The 18,749-nt window shown below is 40.9% G+C and overlaps 1 protein-coding gene across 1 annotated transcript in view; it reads left to right on the top strand.

Annotated features, from left to right (window-relative positions):
• Positions 1 to 1,050: 1,050 nt before the first annotated feature.
• The window catches only part of stox1 (storkhead box 1), a 29,125-nt gene continuing 11,426 nt past the window's right edge, over positions 1,051 to 18,749 (top strand). The window contains exon 1 of the mRNA XM_012880648.3: positions 1,051 to 1,642. Coding sequence (XP_012736102.2) covers positions 1,312 to 1,642 — 331 coding nt within the window. The 5' untranslated portion in view covers positions 1,051 to 1,311. The remainder of the gene's footprint in view (positions 1,643 to 18,749) is intronic.

The raw sequence follows: 18,749 nt of genomic DNA on the forward strand, positions 1-18,749 counted from the left end.
CATGAGATCGCTAACCAATTTGCTCTGGCACCAACGTTGAACTATTTATGGGCGACAGCGAGAATTTAAGTCGCGAAGAGGGAGACACATAAATCTAAGAAATCCAGGAATTCAGATGACTCAATGTAGCGTTCAGCTTTGTTATTTGAGGACCACACTCAGACAGCCTCTGGTAGGGGATATTCTTACAAATAAAACATTTCTGAGGAGTATGTTTTTTTTTTTTGCAGGTATACAGCACCTGGCAGAAATATCCATAACTCTTCCTTCTAGCATTGCCTTGTATTTAGCTGCATTCATCCCCGGTCCAGCTTTCATGTCCCTGGTACAGAAGAGCATCCCCACAGCATGATGCTGCCACCGCTGGGTTTTAACACCAGTGTGTTTGGACTGGACTGTGCGTGCCCTGTAAGATTTTGAAAGCTTGGGATGTTATTCCATCACCTTAACCCTGATTTAAACATCTCCATGACGTTCTCCCTGACCTGTCAGTGGGTTTCATGGTCCTCATGACACTTTTGGTTCTCTGACGTTCCCCAACAAAGTTCTGAGGCCTTCAAGGGGAATCCACTGGACTCTATTTACTAACTGGGTGACATCAAAGGCAATTGGTACCACAGGATTTTATTTCAGAGAAACGGTGGGATTGTTTATATTTGTGGAAACCTTCTTCTTCTTTTTTTTTACTCCTTTTCTAATCATTTTTAGAGTTGAATCAAAGTTAATCTGTGTTTGTATTTCTAAAATGAATAAAATACACGAGAGTTTGATGGTTGGAGAGTCTTTAAACAAAGCTCTGGCTCACTGCCATGTAAAACCCTTACCTACAGCAGATGTAGCAGCGCTGTGACTCTCGATGAGGGATTAAAAGCAAAGACTGTTTCTTCTTTTAATGCATTTTGTAATTTCGCCGCGACTCCTTCAAAACGGCTGAAGCGGAACTCCACCTGACGGCAGACGCACACCTGCGAAGAGTGGGTGGGAGGTCCAGCTGTGTGTGTCCCTCCAGCAGCAGCAGCAGCAGCAGCAGCAGCATTAGCGGGCTGATGAGCCCTCCTCCTCCCCGCCACCGTCACTCGTTCCCCTGGAAGCCGACACAAACCAGTCCGCTCTGCGTCTGCCGCGCTGGCTGCAGGGTTCAGAGCCCCTCCAGGGGAATGCACGGCAAAGTCCGCCGCGCACTGCGCATGCTGTGCTGGAAATCCGTCTTTTAACGACAGCCTTCCGACCCAGACCATGCCCGCTCCCCTTTGAGCAACCCAAAGGCTTTTTTTTTCTTCTTCTTCTTCTTCTTCTTCTTCTTCTACAGACATGTCCCACCAGCAGCGGCTCGTCCAGCTCTCCGGAGCTTCGCTCGCCGTCGTCTTCGGCCCGGACGGGGAGAGTTTGCGCGCCGTCGAGGGGAAACCCAACGCCGACGGTCCGAGTGGCCAAGAGATCTTTGCCGATTTTAAGGCGCAAAACTCGCGCAGTTTCTGGAACAAGAGGCTCGTTCGGGCCATGGCCGAGGTGTACTTTCAGGGATGGATGGAAAACTTGGTGCTTTTCATTCAGGGGAACGCCAACAACTTGGAGGTGCTGAGGGAAGCCTGGATGCGCAGGGCTCTGAGGTCACCAAAGGGATTCATTATTAAAGCTGTTGGTAAGTCCTAGTATATCTGCTCTCCTAAACGCATTTGAGGTCAATACAGCTCCACGAAAAAATAAAATAATGCATGAGAACAAGGTCACTTTTTATTGGGTGTCCAGCTCCCATTAGTGTCTGTTTCTAACAATGGGATAGAGTGTGTGAGGGCTGTAAACACAGACTAACACATAAGTATCAGATGGAGCAAAGTTGTTTCCTCTGCAGTTTTATTGGGCTAGCCACAAAGTTCAATTAAATTTAATGGCAAACGATACAAAGAAGTGTTCTGCTCGGAGGTTGTATGGTGGAGCATGTCTACACAGTGGTATGCATTTATGGGGTGGGAGATTCTCACACCCAGATAACCTTGAGGAAAAAGACCACGGTTTCATGGTATCATGGTGTAAACAAAATATCATCCCCTGACTATAAAATATAACCCAGAAACTTTCGGTTGTTCCCAATTCTGCTACAACTAGATAATGCAATAGTAATTAAAGTCATAAACAGCAGATCCCCCTAAACTTTAATGTTTAAAAGTGCATTTTGTAGTTTTTCTGCTCCCCCTCATGATCTGAAAGGTGTTTTTTTTTTTCCACCTTCATCTGTTGTGTAGTTTATTGTTGTACCTGCGGATGTGGACAGGCCTCTGAAAACAAAAACCTGGGCTGCAAGGTGGAGAACCCCAGCAGACCCCTGTGGGCGGTTACAGATGAGCAAAAGTCCAGCGGACACAAGAGCAGAGTAGGAGGTCTGAATTAGTCTTAAAACAGACAGGTTTTAAGGCCGTGTTAATAACCGCTAAGGGTGGTGATCATTCAGTTTCCACGCTATGATTGCTTTTCGTAACCCTCTTATGAGTGAGGGGGAAAGTGTGGAAGATTGGTTTTAGTGTGCAGCAACAGGTGGGGGAGGGGGAGAACTGTGATACTCTCTGCTGCATACAGCCAGAGAAAACTTCAACCACTCCAGATTAATAGGACTCTGAACTATAGGAATCGTGTGAGTTTTTTTAGCGATTTTGAAAATGTAGATTTTTTAAAACCCGTACAGAACTCATGTAAAAGATTTCTGTCAAAAATGTTATTTTGTGTAATTAACTTTAGTTTTTCCCCCCCCTCCATTTTTAACTTTAATAACTTGCAACAGATAAAATGCCTATAAGTTGAGCCAGGTTTCAAATATACCCTGGTGTGGAACCATTTTTTTTTTATTTAATATGAGTGTAATGGCTTCCCGCTCCCAGGCCGGTGTCCAGTCATGGGGCAGCTCAACAGTTCTTTTTTTGCAGGATTCGTCCTGTGTTGTGCTAAATGTCAGCACTGAAGCATAAAGTAATCATCTCTTGTATAAAATGAAAAGGAAGTGGTCGAACCTGCATTAGATTGTTACACAGAACAGATCACCTTTAAAAAAGTTGTTTGTGAGGACGCAACTCATCTTTGCAGCCCAGCGTACTCTTGATCAATCGCCATCCCTCAGTTGTGGACGCAGTACTGAGTTAACCGACGCTTGTTCCCAACGTTCAGTGTAATCATTCACAATGCTTCCCTTTTCTGGATGTGTTTCAAAGCAGAATATAGCCAAGATGAAACAATGAAGAAAGAACGGCGACCCGTCATGAAGTCTCCCAAAACCTGATCTCATTGGTTGTTAATGTGGAGAGCGCGCGTGCTGCTGGAGAAAATGACAACCGTCTGTGGGCCTTACACCTAATTATTCTGAAGAGATACACATGGCTAGCCACTTTTATTTTCTCACTTTAAAACAGGAGTTTGACTTTCACCCAAAAAAGTAGACCCAAGGTTAAGATGCAACAGGGTTACGTCTCGGGTGTTCACGGTCTCAGCAACGCGTAGGTTATGAAGGTTGTGCTTGATCTTTACCGTCTACTTGCGGACTTTGTGTCAGCCTGTCGGCTCTGGCAAGATTTAGCAGTGCACAGACAAGTCAATGGAGGAATGCAAAGACCACACAGGGGGAGACATTGAGAGGGCGTGGAGTGTGATAGGAGGGAAGGGGGGCGAGGCAGAGGCTGACACGTAGTCTGGGTGTGAGACAGACCCCAAACTTTGATTTAGCTCACAAACAAGCGTGCAGGCCAAAGGTGAAGCCGAGCTTGCTGCCATGGACACAGAGATGTATATTACCTTAAAATGGGAAGCCAGGGACGCATCAAAATGTCCAATTCTCCTAGTTTTACATTCACAATAACACCTTTAACACGACTTGCAGCAATCAGAACCTAGTGACCGATATCTGATCTGCGATTTTTGCAAAGCTTGGCTCTCCAGAAACTGATATAGGGAGATTTTGCTGTTCTTTATAAAAGCTATACCATCAGAGACAATAAGATCAGCAGCCAGAATTGTGTTTTTTTTTAGCCTTCCACCAAACTGCTGTGTGTGTGAGAGCAGTCGCTGTAAAACGGTGTTTCACTAATGTTTTAAAACGTAGGCTATGTGATTACAAGTTGACTTTCGCGTTAGCGCAGCTAGTATTACTTAAACAGCTCTGTCCATTTGTGTTCCCCAGAGAAAGTATTATCTTGACTCTTTTTTTTTTTGCTGTAGCCTTCCTCTTATCTGCTAAAAATCTTTGTCTCTCTTCTTCTCTGGCAGCTTCAACAAACTGCAGGCGTATTGTTGACATATCATTGAAAATACAGTGTCATTTTTAAATAGCTCCTTAAATCCTTGTGCTTCCTCTTTGTTTCAAAACACTCACTGGTACTTAAAATAGCATATTGTCTGTTAGTGACCACATTCATGCCACCTGGTCGAGCTCACACGTGATCGGAAAGAGATGCGGGTCTTGACCTTTCTGCCAGTCGATCAACGATCAGGATCAAACGGGAAATCGGACGATTCTTGTCACCAGCTGATTTGTCAGTGCACCCCTACCTATTCCTCCACTTTAATATATTGTTTGCAGCAGTTTGTATGGAAATCAGCTCTGGCTGGCTGTCAGAGCCTGGTTTATGGCCTTCTCATTGGGGGCTGGTCAGCAGTGAATCATCGCGCAACTGGCTGCCGACTGCGGCCTGCTTATCCTGCTACCAGGATTAATACCCGCTCCGTTTCACGGCCGGTCAGGGACTGTGTGGAAGTCCGACTCCTAGATTGATATCAGGCGGGGAATTCTAAGGCCTTGACATTGTCCTGATATAAAAATGTCAGCCGCCAAACCGAAATGTTAAGAGTTATGGGCTACAGTGAATTTTCAAACAGCCCTATTTCCTTTCCCAGGACGGAGCAAGGTTGGGACGCGCGTTTACTGCCCCCACGGAGTTAAGTGGCTTTTTTCAGGCGACGTAAAGCTGAAGCAAGCCAGATGTGGCTGGGGTTAGTTGACATAACTGAAGAGACGTCTATTCAAAGAAAAAGAAAAAAAAAACAACACAACCGCTTGAATATTGGAGAACTTCTTGCTGGTCGTGTCTGATTATCAGTTACCAGCTTGAGTCTGCGCAGATTGTTGCTCCATCGTTCATGATTGGGAGAAGTGAAGGCAGGTTGGAGGGGCGCTGTGGGGAAGTAAGCGGACAGGAGAAGGAGTTAGTATGATCAGGCTGGGTTGTTATCATTGTGGGAATGGGCCCCAGTGGATCCTGGGAATGACCTCTCTGCTTCATACCCGGTCTGTGGGGTGTTTCTCATTCTTCGTTCTTGGCTTGTCTCTTCATCCATCCTGCAGAATTATGTCAGTAATCACCAGCATGACAGCTTTGACAATTCTAACTGTACCGTGGATAATAAGCTCCAGGTTTACAGTAATCCTGGTTAGATGACATATTTATTATTATAAACACCTGGGATCCATAAAGGAGGCACGGCGTCTGAGACGAAAAATGGAAGGAAGTTCTAGTTTTTGTGGGACTTTTTTCAATCAATAAACGTTTATATCAGCATAGTTGTTGTTGTTGTGGTTTTTAATCCAGTAAATATTCTGCATTTTTACAGCATAAACAGACTAAATTGGAGGATTTTGTCTGGCTTAACAGACACAGAGGGAATGTGATGGTTCAGTTTATTAGAGCTTCAAATACTGCCATCTGTGAAAACCTGGTTGCTGGATGAGGAATTCAGCAAGATTTATTTAAAGACTTGACGCAGGAATTTAAGCTTTGTGGAGTAAGGATGAGCAACTGGTTATCCCCTCCCTCCTCCCAAATGTACAAAGATCACAGATACAAATGTTTCGAATTAACATTCTCCTCAGAGTGGTTGGATTTAACTCTGACAACTTCCATATTCAGAGCCTGCTGAGAGGGTTCAGACGCTTGATTGTGATGCCTCTCTTGAGAGATTTACTTGGCACGGCCTGCTGGGTGGAGGCCCAGGGGGCAACACAGGACCGGTCTGCAGAGATTATATATCCCAGCCAGCCTTAAAGTGACTGGTAATCCCCCCAAGAAGGAGCTACAGGAAGAAGAAGCTGTCTGCTTCTACGTTACCAGCAGTGTAGTGCTGCGGTAAATCAATAGTAGGTGGCCAGTTTCATAGGAAGACCAAAGTTTTAAAAACTTACAACATTGCTCTTCCTATAGTTGGAGACTTGCCTTTTACTGAGATGCCAGAGCAAGTGGAAAAGTAGCCAAAATGTTGTTCAGCTGTAAAGAGCACTGAGGAACACATCCATATTCCTCCCCCATTGTCCCTTCATTGTTCCCCTTGCTTATAAATAATCACTATTTTTTTTTTGTTGGTAAACAATCCTTGTCGACAAAAAAAAAAAAACATAAAAATGATAAAGCTGGAATTAAAGAAGTGCCCGTCTTATTATGGTAACTACAATTGGTAAGCTACCACCGCAGGCTGGCTACCTGAGCAGATAGCCCCACTAGTTATTGAGGTAATGTTAGCTTATTCAAATGCTGTTACTCTATAACAAAAAGAAGGACACAAAGTATATTCTGCACAGGAAGTACCTGCTGGGGGATGGGTGTGACCCCTGCAAGGACAAAAGGGTGTTGACAATAGATGAGTGGATTGTTCTGTGCTTTTCTGCTGTGTATTGGGTTAAAAGTAACAAAATGTACTGCAAATAACTTTTGGCAATTAATTTTGGCAATTACATCATGGGATGGATGTTTGTTTAATCTCTCTCTCTCTCTCTCTCTCTCTCTCTCTCTCTCTCTCTATATATATATATATATATATATATATATATATATATATATATATATATATATATATATATATATACACATAAATATACATATATTAATTATATATTTATTTATTTATTTATATATAATCACAATGAATGTGCATCTCTTGTGCCACAGAGGCACTTTCATTGTGATTGTTATTATTGTCCACCACTCTCATCCCCAACGAAGCTTGAAATACTTTGAAGGTTTCATTATTGTTACTTTTAGAAAACCCAATGTACGGTATATTTAGACAAACTTGTACATCCCCATTTGGCATGGATCGGCCACCAGACAGATCACTAGTCCCTTCACTGGGCAACTCAAGGACATGCAGGGCGACCATGCATGCATTCAGTCAGACCTAAGGGAAGTTTTTGACAAACCAAAAATGCATGTTTTTTGGACTGTGGGAGGGTACCTAGAAAGAACCCATGCACGTGCATGGAGAACATGCAGAAAAGCTCCTGTCGGTACTTAACCGTAAAGCTGTTGCTGCAAGTCAAGAGTACTTACAGCTTTTCCATGGTGCAGCCATGCAGGTATTATAAAACTGTACTTTTTAAAAACCACGATATACCTTGATAATAACTGCTCCACTGTTGGTGCGGTTTTAAACCAGAATTTATTACCCACCATAACTGCTTATTTACACTTTGTAAAACACCTTATGAATACATAAACACTGGCTATTTAAATGGTTTGTGTTCACACTGGAAACAACCCCATCGACTCTCATTTGAAAGCCTGAGGCTCCATAATGACATTAACTGATTGTATTAGAGCAGGGCTGCCAAACTCCATCCTACAAGGATCCTGCAACTTTTAGACTTGTCCCTGGTCCAACACACCTCCATAAAATGGCTGAATTAGCTCCTCGGTCTGCTGTCAAGTTCTCCAGAGTCCTGCTAATGAGCTAATTATTTGGTGTGTTGGACCAGGGATACATATAAAAGATGGAGGACACCGGCCCTCGAGGACCGGTGTATGAGAGTGTTATCATTGTCTCGGGGACAGGAGGAGCATTGATCCATGTAGTCAGCCAGGGTAACGAGGTTTCCTGTATCCTCCTTTTAATCATTCTCTTTCAACGGCCTTCTTTGTTAACAGACATTGATTCTCACTTTTGTCATGGCAAACACTGCCTGGCATGCTGTACGACTTTGCAGGACTAGAGCACGGGGCTGCTCCCCCTTTGCAGGCCGGATCTCCTTTTCAGACAGTGTGTTTAATTTACCGCTCCATACCATGAAGCAGTGAAACATTCCTGAACTGCTTCATTTAGCCTTTAGATCATTTACTTTGCCCATACCGCAGCAGGCCTCATTTCTGCTCGGCTCTTTTTACTTGAAAGCGCAGTTTTAACACAGGGGGTGTTGCCTTTCATGTGGGTGTTTGGTCAAAGTCTCAGATCGCTCCACTAATGGTCATAACTCTTCCAGATGTCAGCTTATTAACCATGACACCCCTTGCAGAGCTCTGCCGGATCTAAATGGCCCACCCTGTCCTAACTGAGCAGCGGGGGTCAAAGGGTACAACCTTGCTGCTAACAAGCCACCCTGAGGTCATTTGGCTTCAGAGGGCTTTTTTTCTGAGAGCAAATGGAGCAGCATACATCAAGACAGTACCCAGGTGTTCTTTGCTTATTGGGCACCTCTGCATCTCCAGTTGTAACGTCTCCGAGCAACCATGGTCATCACTTAAATGGCCACCTGAAACGATATGACCTAATACACGAAGTATCGTTGCATGAATACCGACCGTTGTAATCAAACCCTGAAAATGAAGGATTATTTGGTAACATTCGCTTGTACTAACAAAACTGCTGCTGTCGGTGAGTCTAAAAATTATTTTTTTTCAATGCCGATCAGTTTTCTATCATCGGCTCATTAGATACTGACTCCTATTGTTCAATAAATGCCTGACTTTATGTTTTTGAACTGATCAAAAAGATTTGGCAATATTTGTGAGAGGACAATACCATGTGTGTAAAAATCGGAAATGCAAATGTGATCAAATAAAAGACATTTTCTCTCTGACTTACATTAAAGTTCTAAACAGTATCTTTCCAATGTTGCTGGTATAAAGTCTTAAACAAAAAGCACTGTTATCTTTTACCCGTCAGTGTCGATGCTGAGCCCAGTGGTTGTTCTCGCATGAATGTCGCTCTGTGCTCATCTCCTCCTTCATTTGCCCTACACGCAATCAGACGCACACCCACTCCCCTAAAACACCATGTTGTGATACCAATAAATGCTTTTTATTGTGTAACTTCTCAGAGACATGAAAAGAATGCCAAAGCATAATCGATGACCAACAGATACGTAGATCTCTGTTTTTGAAGGAGAACACTATACGTTTTTATTGTTGCTGATAATTGCTAAGTCTACAACAATTAGCAAATCTCTTGGACTTGTAACCACTGAGCTATATTATACACTGGAGTGCTAATCGCCGGCTATTAGAACGAGTCGCTTTGAAGCCACCGGCCGCCATATTGGCACTCCCTATTTTACCCCGTAACTAGGGAATATGTGCGCTACAGCATCGAATAACGAGGATTTTCTCATGTCAAATGCCATATACTTTTATGTTATGTTCTAAAACTATCAAGTACTGAGAAAGTCATGTGCTGAAATATTTTGCTTTTTATTTATTTGAATATATATATATATCTAACATTTATAAATATATAAATAACAATATACAAGAACATATATTTACATATATGTATACATATATATACATATATACATATACAAATACTTATATATATATATATATATATATATATATATATATATATATATATATATATATATTTATATACATTTAATATGAATAACATGTAAAATATTTCAGCACCTAATTTCCTAGTAGTTAATAGTGTTAGTACATCCACTGACTGTAGAATTACCTGTGAAACGTTTTCACTCAGCCAGAAAACTGCTTGTTGTTGCAACCAAATCCTGTGGGGTTCTGGGAGAGTAGGGAGTAGCAAGATGGCGGCCAGTGACTTCAGTTTTTCGGCAAAATCAGCACTCCAGTGTATTATATAGCTCAGTGGTTGTAACTAGCTCCTTTAACCCGTGTGTTGATGCCGTCCCACTTCCATCACCCAAAACAAATTAAATGCTGCCAATTTCTAGCAGCTCACAGAGGCTGGTGTTCTGTTTCTGGGCCAGAATATCTGCCGGCCTAATTTATTGGCTAGTCGATATGTTGGTGTACCTCTAATCCCGTCTTGGGTTTCTCATAAGGAGACTCATCTTTAAACTCTCATGTTGTTGCTGTCAAACTTTATCGCATTTGATCATGTATTATGTGTTTCTATGATCAGTAGAGCGTTGTGTTTTGTGGTTAAACATGGAATGAGGCTCGGAAGAACCGTGCCAGACGGTGTGTGGATCAGTTGTTGGACATTAAAAAGCAATGCGTCACATGGCAGGTTCCTGGATGGGAGCGCGGCTCTGAAAACTAGGATAATAAACACTGGGATCTGCTGCAGCATGAGCCCAGTTAAACAGCAGGAAATGGGTTTCATCTGCGACCAATGAATGTTATCACTCCTGATTAATAGATTCTCAAACCAACTTTTATTGTGTGTATCTTTGCTTTGGTGGTGAGGTTTCACTGGAGAAAACAGGGAATCCCAGCTTCAGTTTCAGGCTGCACTTTTATTACATTTTCTTTCTCCGCTCTGTTTTTCCTCATTTCCTGTCTTTATTTTGGGCACTTATCTAATAAAGGCAATAGACCTATAAAGGCTAGAAAACAACAACACAGTTGAGTTTTTCACTAGAACAAAAAATGAGATGGCGATATTCTTACATAGTTTGATTTTGCCAAGCTGAAACATGCCAAATGTACAGAAATGTAATTAATCAACTGTGTATAAAGCTTACAACTAAATGTGTAAATTAGGAAAGTATGGTGACAGGGAATTAATCAAATAGCACCAAAACAAGCCAAGAACCTGTGGTTTAAGTCTGAACTGCACCCTTGAGAGCTCAGAAACAAAGCAACAAAGGTCCAACACAAACACAGTTAACAACACAGGTAGTCACTGAGATACCGCCGTGTTCAAAGTCAGTAAAAAGGAGTACAGAACCAGAGTTTCAGACTTGGGCTCGATTTACATTAAGTCTAAGAAAAAAGATTCCCAGTTTAAAGACATAAGACTTGCCTTGGACTCGTATTTGACTTGAGTGTCATTAATGATCTCTATTTCATGTCTTATTAACCTCAATTATGCATCAAACCATATGTATCCAACCATTATCTGAATTTTGATTAAACTCTGAACAAAATGTATTAGAGATTGGGACAATTTCTAGATTGAAAATAGTGGGAATTCTTAGCCTTAACAGGAAAAAAAACTCAGATTTTTTTTTTTTAGTATTTGACCTCTCAAGCGGCGATCAGTGAAAAGCTGCTCAGTTCGGATCTCACGCCAATTGACGGGGATGCCTATGAGGATATTTATTGGCGCAGTAGAGTTTAGGGATTTGCTTTTCTCTAAAGTCTTCCTGCAATTTATGGCCAAATAACTTCTGCGGTTTTCATATTAGATTTTACTCGAAACTATAAGGTCTTGCCTTTTAGTTTCTAACCCATTATATCTGGGTGTGGGTGAATGGGAAACATGTTGCTCTAAACTCCACTCACAGCCTATACTGACTCCAGATTAATTTCTGGGTTCATAAAAGCCAAAGAGAACCAGATATGGGGTGGGGTCCATTAAGTTTGAAGAGGACTGAAGTAGAAAAAAAAAGAAAGACGGGGTAATGTTGTGCTTTTAATGTGTCTCCTGGCATGGGGATGTTTTGGTATTAGGTTACCAACAAATAAGTCAGGACATAAAGTTCTATACAAAGAAAAAAAAAAAAAAAGGAACGTCTTCTTTACTATTGTCACCAGTCTCTGCTACAGATGTAGCTCGTGTAAAAAAAATAAATAAAAATTCTACGCACTAACTCATAAGCAAAGTAGATTGTGCTTTTCATTACTCTTAGTGTGAAGCATGTGTTGAGAAACAAAAATGTAATTAGATTAGAGCTCCAGGGGTTGGTTCTAGTTAGTCCGTGGTTTTAGTTTCAGAGGCTCCTGTCACAGTCTGCTTGTTTCTTCTTGCCGGCGCAGATGAAAATTCGAATGCAGCGGTTTGTCAAATAAGCCTTTATGCTGGATTTCAGACACCCATGCTGCCCCGCCGCTGCTGCTCCTTTTCCCCCCTTTTGTCTTTGTGTTGCATGTGGCAGGTCGCTGCCATGCCGACGGTTTCCATGGCGACGCGGACCAACACAAACCTGACCTGCGTTTCTTTTCGTTGACCGTAGCTCTTAGCTCTTGAATCTTTCTTCATCATGCTATTGTCGATGATTTTCTTTGTGCCTTGTTTCTTCTTCTGCTGCAAGTTACATTCGTTCGTACTGTAACAATAAAAAAAGGGGGACGGGGGGTGGAGAAAACATGTCTAAGCACTGACTAAATTGAGGACATTTTGAAAATATTTCTGCTATCTCTACACGTCTGTTAATGTTTAAACGCCTCAACTCCCCTCTGAGATGCAGAACCATCAATAGAGCTGATTAAATATTACCTGATGAATAAAAGTTGGTCCAAAATATTAGTGCTGGCTGATATAGGGAAAAAAACAAAAATCAGATTGATCGAAATCGATAATTATCAACAAATTCAAAATATATATTTTAAGTGCAGCCTGGTCATTTTATGCTGACACTTAGCGACCTATTTTTAGATACAGAACACACAAACACCGAATTCAAACCCTTTATACAACCAACTTTTTACCAAAACTGCAAGTTTTAAAAAAAGAAAAAAACACGGTGCTCTCTGAACTCTTTGAAGGGTGTGGAGCATTCCTGGGTCTGCATCTATGATTGGTTGGGAGGATCTAATGACTGTAATATTAACCTCAATGGCAAGAATGCAAAAGGAGGGAAAACTGTTATTCTATTGAACTTTTTATTGTCCCTTTTTTCCTGTCATTGATATATATATATATATATATATATATATATATATATATATATATATGTATATATATATATATATATATATATATATATATATATATACTGAATTATCGTCCTGCCCTACAAAATATTGCTGGAAATCAATCAGTACAGCTGTAAAGTGATCAGATACTCGTTTTACTCCTTATCGATGAGTCATAAACAATAGTGGTATTTTGCCAATAATTTAGAGCGGTCTACAGTCGAAATGTGCTCTCTTAGGTTGTGTTTTCAGGAAGGAAGGACAGGAAAGAGTTTGGGCTGGTCTGCTTGTTGAGACATTTGGCCTCTTGTTGCTTTCTGAAGGGATCTTTTCACCGAGTTTATTGGGTCATTTAACTGCAACGCCCACATCTCGTGAGTTGTTCTGCGACTGAAAGACACAAACTCGTAAAAAAAAATCAGAAAACACGTGATACCCCCTCCACACAAACACATATCAAACGGGACGTTGGGGTAATGGAGGCAAAAAACACTGAAAGCGAAGTGGAAAGTGGTTGTGGGAGGGTGTAGGGGCATAAATCACCGCTGGCATCTACTCTCATTACACTAAATCTGACCGTATAAATGTTTGACATTGTCCCGATGGAGACTTAACTCAGATCTTGCACGTACAATTTGCGGACACACTGAAGCATGCCGCTCACAGGGTCCAAGTCAATGGGAGTCGGGGAGGGGGTTTGCCGTTAATCATGCTGAATGTCGTGCTGTGTGTTCCTGATGAGGGAGAGGGAAGATTATGTCGTCGGCTAAGTGGAATCCAGAAGATTAGACGATAGCAGGATAAGATAAGAGGGTTTGTGTTTGAGAGCATAAGTCTTCCCAGAGACCTTGGAGGGAGAAAAACAAAGCTGATATTGAAGTTGGGCTTCACCCGCAGCGGCATAGAGGGAAGAGATTTTCTGTTTGTGTTATCCCAGAAAGCGGACATAATAATGCATAATTCCCTGCCGCTCATGTGATCCATTTTGGAGTTAGGAGAAGTTTTTTTTGATTGTTTAAAGAAATGTAAAAAAAGCAGCAATGAGGAAAGCGCTTCCTGCTGTGTTTCCTCACAGTAGCAATTTGGGAATAAAGAATAAAAACATTGTAAAACATCACAAAGACATCTACAGCTGTACACACGCCAGTCTATACACCACTGAGGGAGCTGCAATATGGAAACCAAACAATATAAAGCATAATTCTGGTTCATTTAGGCAGTATTTGTTTTTAACAAAAAAATCTGTACATGTTAAAATGAAACTAAATTAGTTTGAATTTCTGTGCTTCAGACCAGTCAGAGATCAAGGCCAATCAAGTTGGTTCTGCTCAGCAGCCAGTTCCCCGTGCATTGAGTAACAATTCAGACGAAAACTTCCAGAAGATATAACCTGCTTGGTATTTTTTTTGTTTGTTTTTCATGAAACATTTAGTCTTTGTGTCGTAAAAAACAATACCAATGTCCCAGTCAGGATTTTTTTCTTGTCTGATCAGAGTAAGTTAAGATTAGACTATGACAGATATGAAGAGCTAATCCAATAATACTACATTGAAGTTAATCTTTTCTATGCCATGTGCATGTTTAAACTTTATTCCAACAGGAGTTTCTGCAGAACAACCTCAATATGCTGCTCCTACATCACCTAAACGTGCATACGTTTGTTGTTTGTTTCTAAAGCTGTAAACTCATGTTTTTGCGTCTGCCATAGGTGTTTTCATGTGGTGCTGTTAGCAGAAACGCCCAGCTAATGTTTGTGTGTTGACTCTCCTGGATGTTTCAGCTCGTAAAACATTTTTAATATGTTACCAGTTAATCACGTTTGGGGGAAAAAGTTGCTCTCCTGCTTTTTATATGTAGTGCTTTGCTTTGAATAAGCCCTTTGCATGAGCACAGAACAGGTTATGTGTCATAGACAATACGGCAGCTACAGCAGCCGATACAGTCACTGTTAACAAACAGCAGGTTAATAGTAATTAGGGTCAGTGTGACAACAATAATTGGACTTAAATGAACTAAAGTACTTCCAATATGGCAGTGTGTTGAATATACATCAACAGGTACTTAGACATGCCTCTCTAACTGTGTAGTGGTCTGAGGTGAATTCATGACTATATTCTATTAAAATATAAAGGTTTATGCTTGAGGCACGTATATGTTCCACGCAGAAATGAGCCGTGCGGTCAAAACGTCTGCAGCATTTCATATTCTGTGCAGCTTTTCCTCCGAAGTAGCACCATTCTCCTACAGTCTGGAGGACAGCGTTGTGTTTCCAACCTTTTAAAGCCTCTTACTTTCTTCCAAGAGTGACGGCGACTTCTGTCCAGGGATTGTTAACAATTTGTTGATCACTGTGATAATTATGGGCCGAATCATAAAGATGTTTATACATACAGACCTCCGCCAGAAAGAGCTCTTGCTCGTCCACCACGTTTTTCCACGCAGGGCTGTCCACGTAGTTAAGAATTTTCTTAGGTGCGCAGAGCAGAAAGCTTGGGGCGCGAGGAGGGGCATGGTATCCAAAATTACATAATGTGGATGCACAGAGCTTTCATATGCATCAAGCATAAACCAGCTTAACGCTCAATGACTATACCTTTCACTGACAGAGTCAGATGTTAACAGAATCACACATTCCTGAAATCCAGAAAAGAAGCACCTTTACAGTACATTCTTCCAAATGGCTATTATCCATCATGGCTAGCTCCTTTAACAAAAAAAAAAAAAAAGTTCCTTCGAACATTAACAAATCAAATTTTTGTTACAAGTTTTTCAATCCCATTTTAACGATTCACACGAAGGAAACCAAAAAGAAAGAAACTTTAACCTTTAAGCTGATTTTCTTTAAAGGAAATGTCTTTCTCAAAGAGACTAAGAGTTTCAGGTCTCCAGTTTTATGTAAAAGCGTCATTGTGGTCATGGCAGAAGGGATGTGGATTTCAAAGAAGGTGTTTGATTACATTTGCAAAGAAGCTAATTATAAACTAAAATCCAATTTAGGCCACAAAAAAATATTTATTCATAATTATTAGACATTAAAGGTCTGTGATTTTTCCAGAAGTTACCTGCTCTTCTGCTCCTCAGGGGGACCGTGTGAAAAATCTCCCAAATCCACTCTGGTCTTATTTCCTTCTACTGAGGCCTTCCTCTTCTTCTCATAAACTTGTACGCGGTTTGCTTCTTGCGACTCTCAGTCATTCTAAAGTATACGGTTAGAGCAGCGAAGCTACAATGAACGGCTACCACTGAAGCTAACTGGATAGATAAACACTAGATGTGTGCATGTGCCGCCAGCAAGCAGAAACTAACAAGGAACGAGCACGCACTGTGGCGTTACGTCAGCACGTCAGAATGATTGGCATGTGGGACAACCAATAGATGAGGCGATACCCCCAGGAATCGAGGGAAAGAGGGGAATGAGAGCAAGACCAAACAGGATTACCAACTACAGCGTTAATAGTTTATAGGTGTACCAATACTGTACTAAATCATTTAAGGAAGATTAAAGTACAAGATGTTTAATTTGGAGGATTTAGGTAGCTATAAGTCTTGGAGTTCTTTACCTTTTAAAGCCCAAAACAAGTATCTCCAGAGGAGAAGTCATGGATCGCTCAAAAATCTGCTCTGTAAGCTTTATTCAAGATTTATTGCAATGTTTGAGTCTAAATCAAAGTTGGTGACTAAGACAGATTTCCATCAACAGAGAATGAGGGAAAGATGCCAATACTGTGACTAATAAGAGCAATATATTTCAAATGAATGTGCAGGGTGTTAAATTTTATGGGGATCTTGCTAAACTGTTTGACAGAACAAATTCAGGCCAGTCTGTTACTGGCATGTTTTCACTTATTAAAGCCTGGGAATGATTCTGAAACAAGATGTTTCTAGTCGTGCATTTGTTTGCAAAACGTCAAATAGAAAAATGGGACTAGCAACCAGACGGCTGACTAATGATAAGTTAGTTTGAAGCTTCATCTCTCAGCTGTACTGTGTGTTTGTGGACAAGCAAAGAATTTTCTCTTCTTTTATACGTCACATGGTACAACACATTTGCTTGAGTGGATTGTGATTTAGATAAGGTAAACTGGGACTATGGTTGTCTAAATCCTAATCATTAGTAATGACTGGCTGTGATGTCAAAATAACCAAAACAACATAACCTAAAATGTACAGTATTCAGGTAATGTCTGCAAAGTTTTTACGTTTTCTGTCTTCAGTTTAGTCTGGATCTGCTAAGCTTGTAGAAGGCCTACACAATGTTTTGAATATTGTTTGCTGTGTTGTTTTTTCTTCCTGTCTCTCTTTTTTTTTTTTCCTGGGGACTAAAGTTAATGCAATCACACTTGAAATGGGATTCATGTGGCTCTGAAGCCTGTTAACCAATGCAGCCATGTGAATACATGTGGCATTGATCAGATTCAGCTGCCAAAGACATTTCATTGGGGAAAGAGGAGAAAAGGTCTTTGTCAATCATCTCTGTAACGTAGCTGAATTTCAGTCGGCTTGAAATTCTTCATCCTATTCCCTGGGCAGCAGTTTTATGAATCCCATAGTCTGATGTGAGAAGAAATTTGTTTTTGTCTATGCAAGGCAAACAGGCATGTAAAAGTTCAGACTACAGCGTGTATACTGGACCAGTTTTATTCCAGTGATAAAGCAGTACATTTGGCAGTATTGAGGTCGCTGATGGTAAAATTGAGGAGTTTATCTTACACTTATTAACAAGAGAAAAGTGTGTTATGTTTAACTCATTCTTTACCTAGCCTACGCATATATTGAAGCATTTCCTCACATTTATTCTTTATACCTTACCATATCATATCATACTATCTTTATTTATAAAGTGTTTGAAAACAGCCAACAACTGAAACATGGTCCTGTACATCACTACAAGCTAAAACACATCCATTAAAAAACTATGATAAAAAGATAATGCATGAAATGGCTTAAAAGAAACAATAAAACCAATTTGAAAAAAAAACTAAGTCTCACTAGTGGTAAAAGCCAAAGAATAATATTTTCTGAACTGCATCGCTGTGGGTATTAACTGACCTTTAGCTTGTCTCAGTATAGACATTTTTAAAAGGACTGACCACACTTGAAAGGATCAATGATTCAGGACAACCTGACTGGAACGTCCTCTGTGATTTAATGTAAAAATGACCCAATGTTATTTTAAGGCTATGTAGTAATAACCCAGAAGTATAAGCCTCCTTATCCTCTTGTCTTCCTGTATGGATATCAGGTTGGATGTGTTCAACCATTCAACAGGAAGACCTTTTAAGGCATTGCATTCATTCTTCTTGAATGTTTTCTCAGTTTGTCACATTACAACCACAAACTTCACAACATTTAATTAGGATTTTGTGTGACAGACCAGCAAAATCAGTGCATAGTTGTGGAATGGAAGAAAAATGTTCTTTGGGTTTTAATTTTTTTAACAATAAAAATCTGAAAGCCACAGAGTGCATTTGTATTCACTCCGGCTGACTGAGCCCTTTGCAGAATCCTCTTTCCCTACAGGTACAGCTTCACATTTTTGGCGGGTAACTTTCTATCAGTATTTCACATCTAGAGACTGAAATGTTTATTTGTGAGCTTGAGCTCTGTCCGACTGGATGGAGAGAACCTGTGAACACCGATTTTCACATCTGGCCACAGATTCCTAATTGGATCTTTGTCTGGACTTTGAGCACAGATATTTTAGGGGATGAATATGAGATCTAAACCATGGAATAGTTTAGATCTCTGGACGTACGCTCAGGGACAATGTGACTGTGAAAGGTTGACCTCTGACCCCGGTCTCAAGTCTTTTGCAGCTTCTAACTTGTTTTCTTTGCATATTGCCCTGTATTTAGCTCTATCTTTCCGCTAAAGAAGAGCATCCCACATCGTGATGCTGCCACCACCACGTTTCACCATAGGCATGGTGTTTAGGGTGATGTGCAG

The sequence above is a fragment of the Fundulus heteroclitus genome, chromosome 22 (genome assembly GCF_011125445.2).
Source record: "Fundulus heteroclitus isolate FHET01 chromosome 22, MU-UCD_Fhet_4.1, whole genome shotgun sequence".
Lineage (NCBI taxonomy): Eukaryota > Metazoa > Chordata > Actinopteri > Cyprinodontiformes > Fundulidae > Fundulus > Fundulus heteroclitus.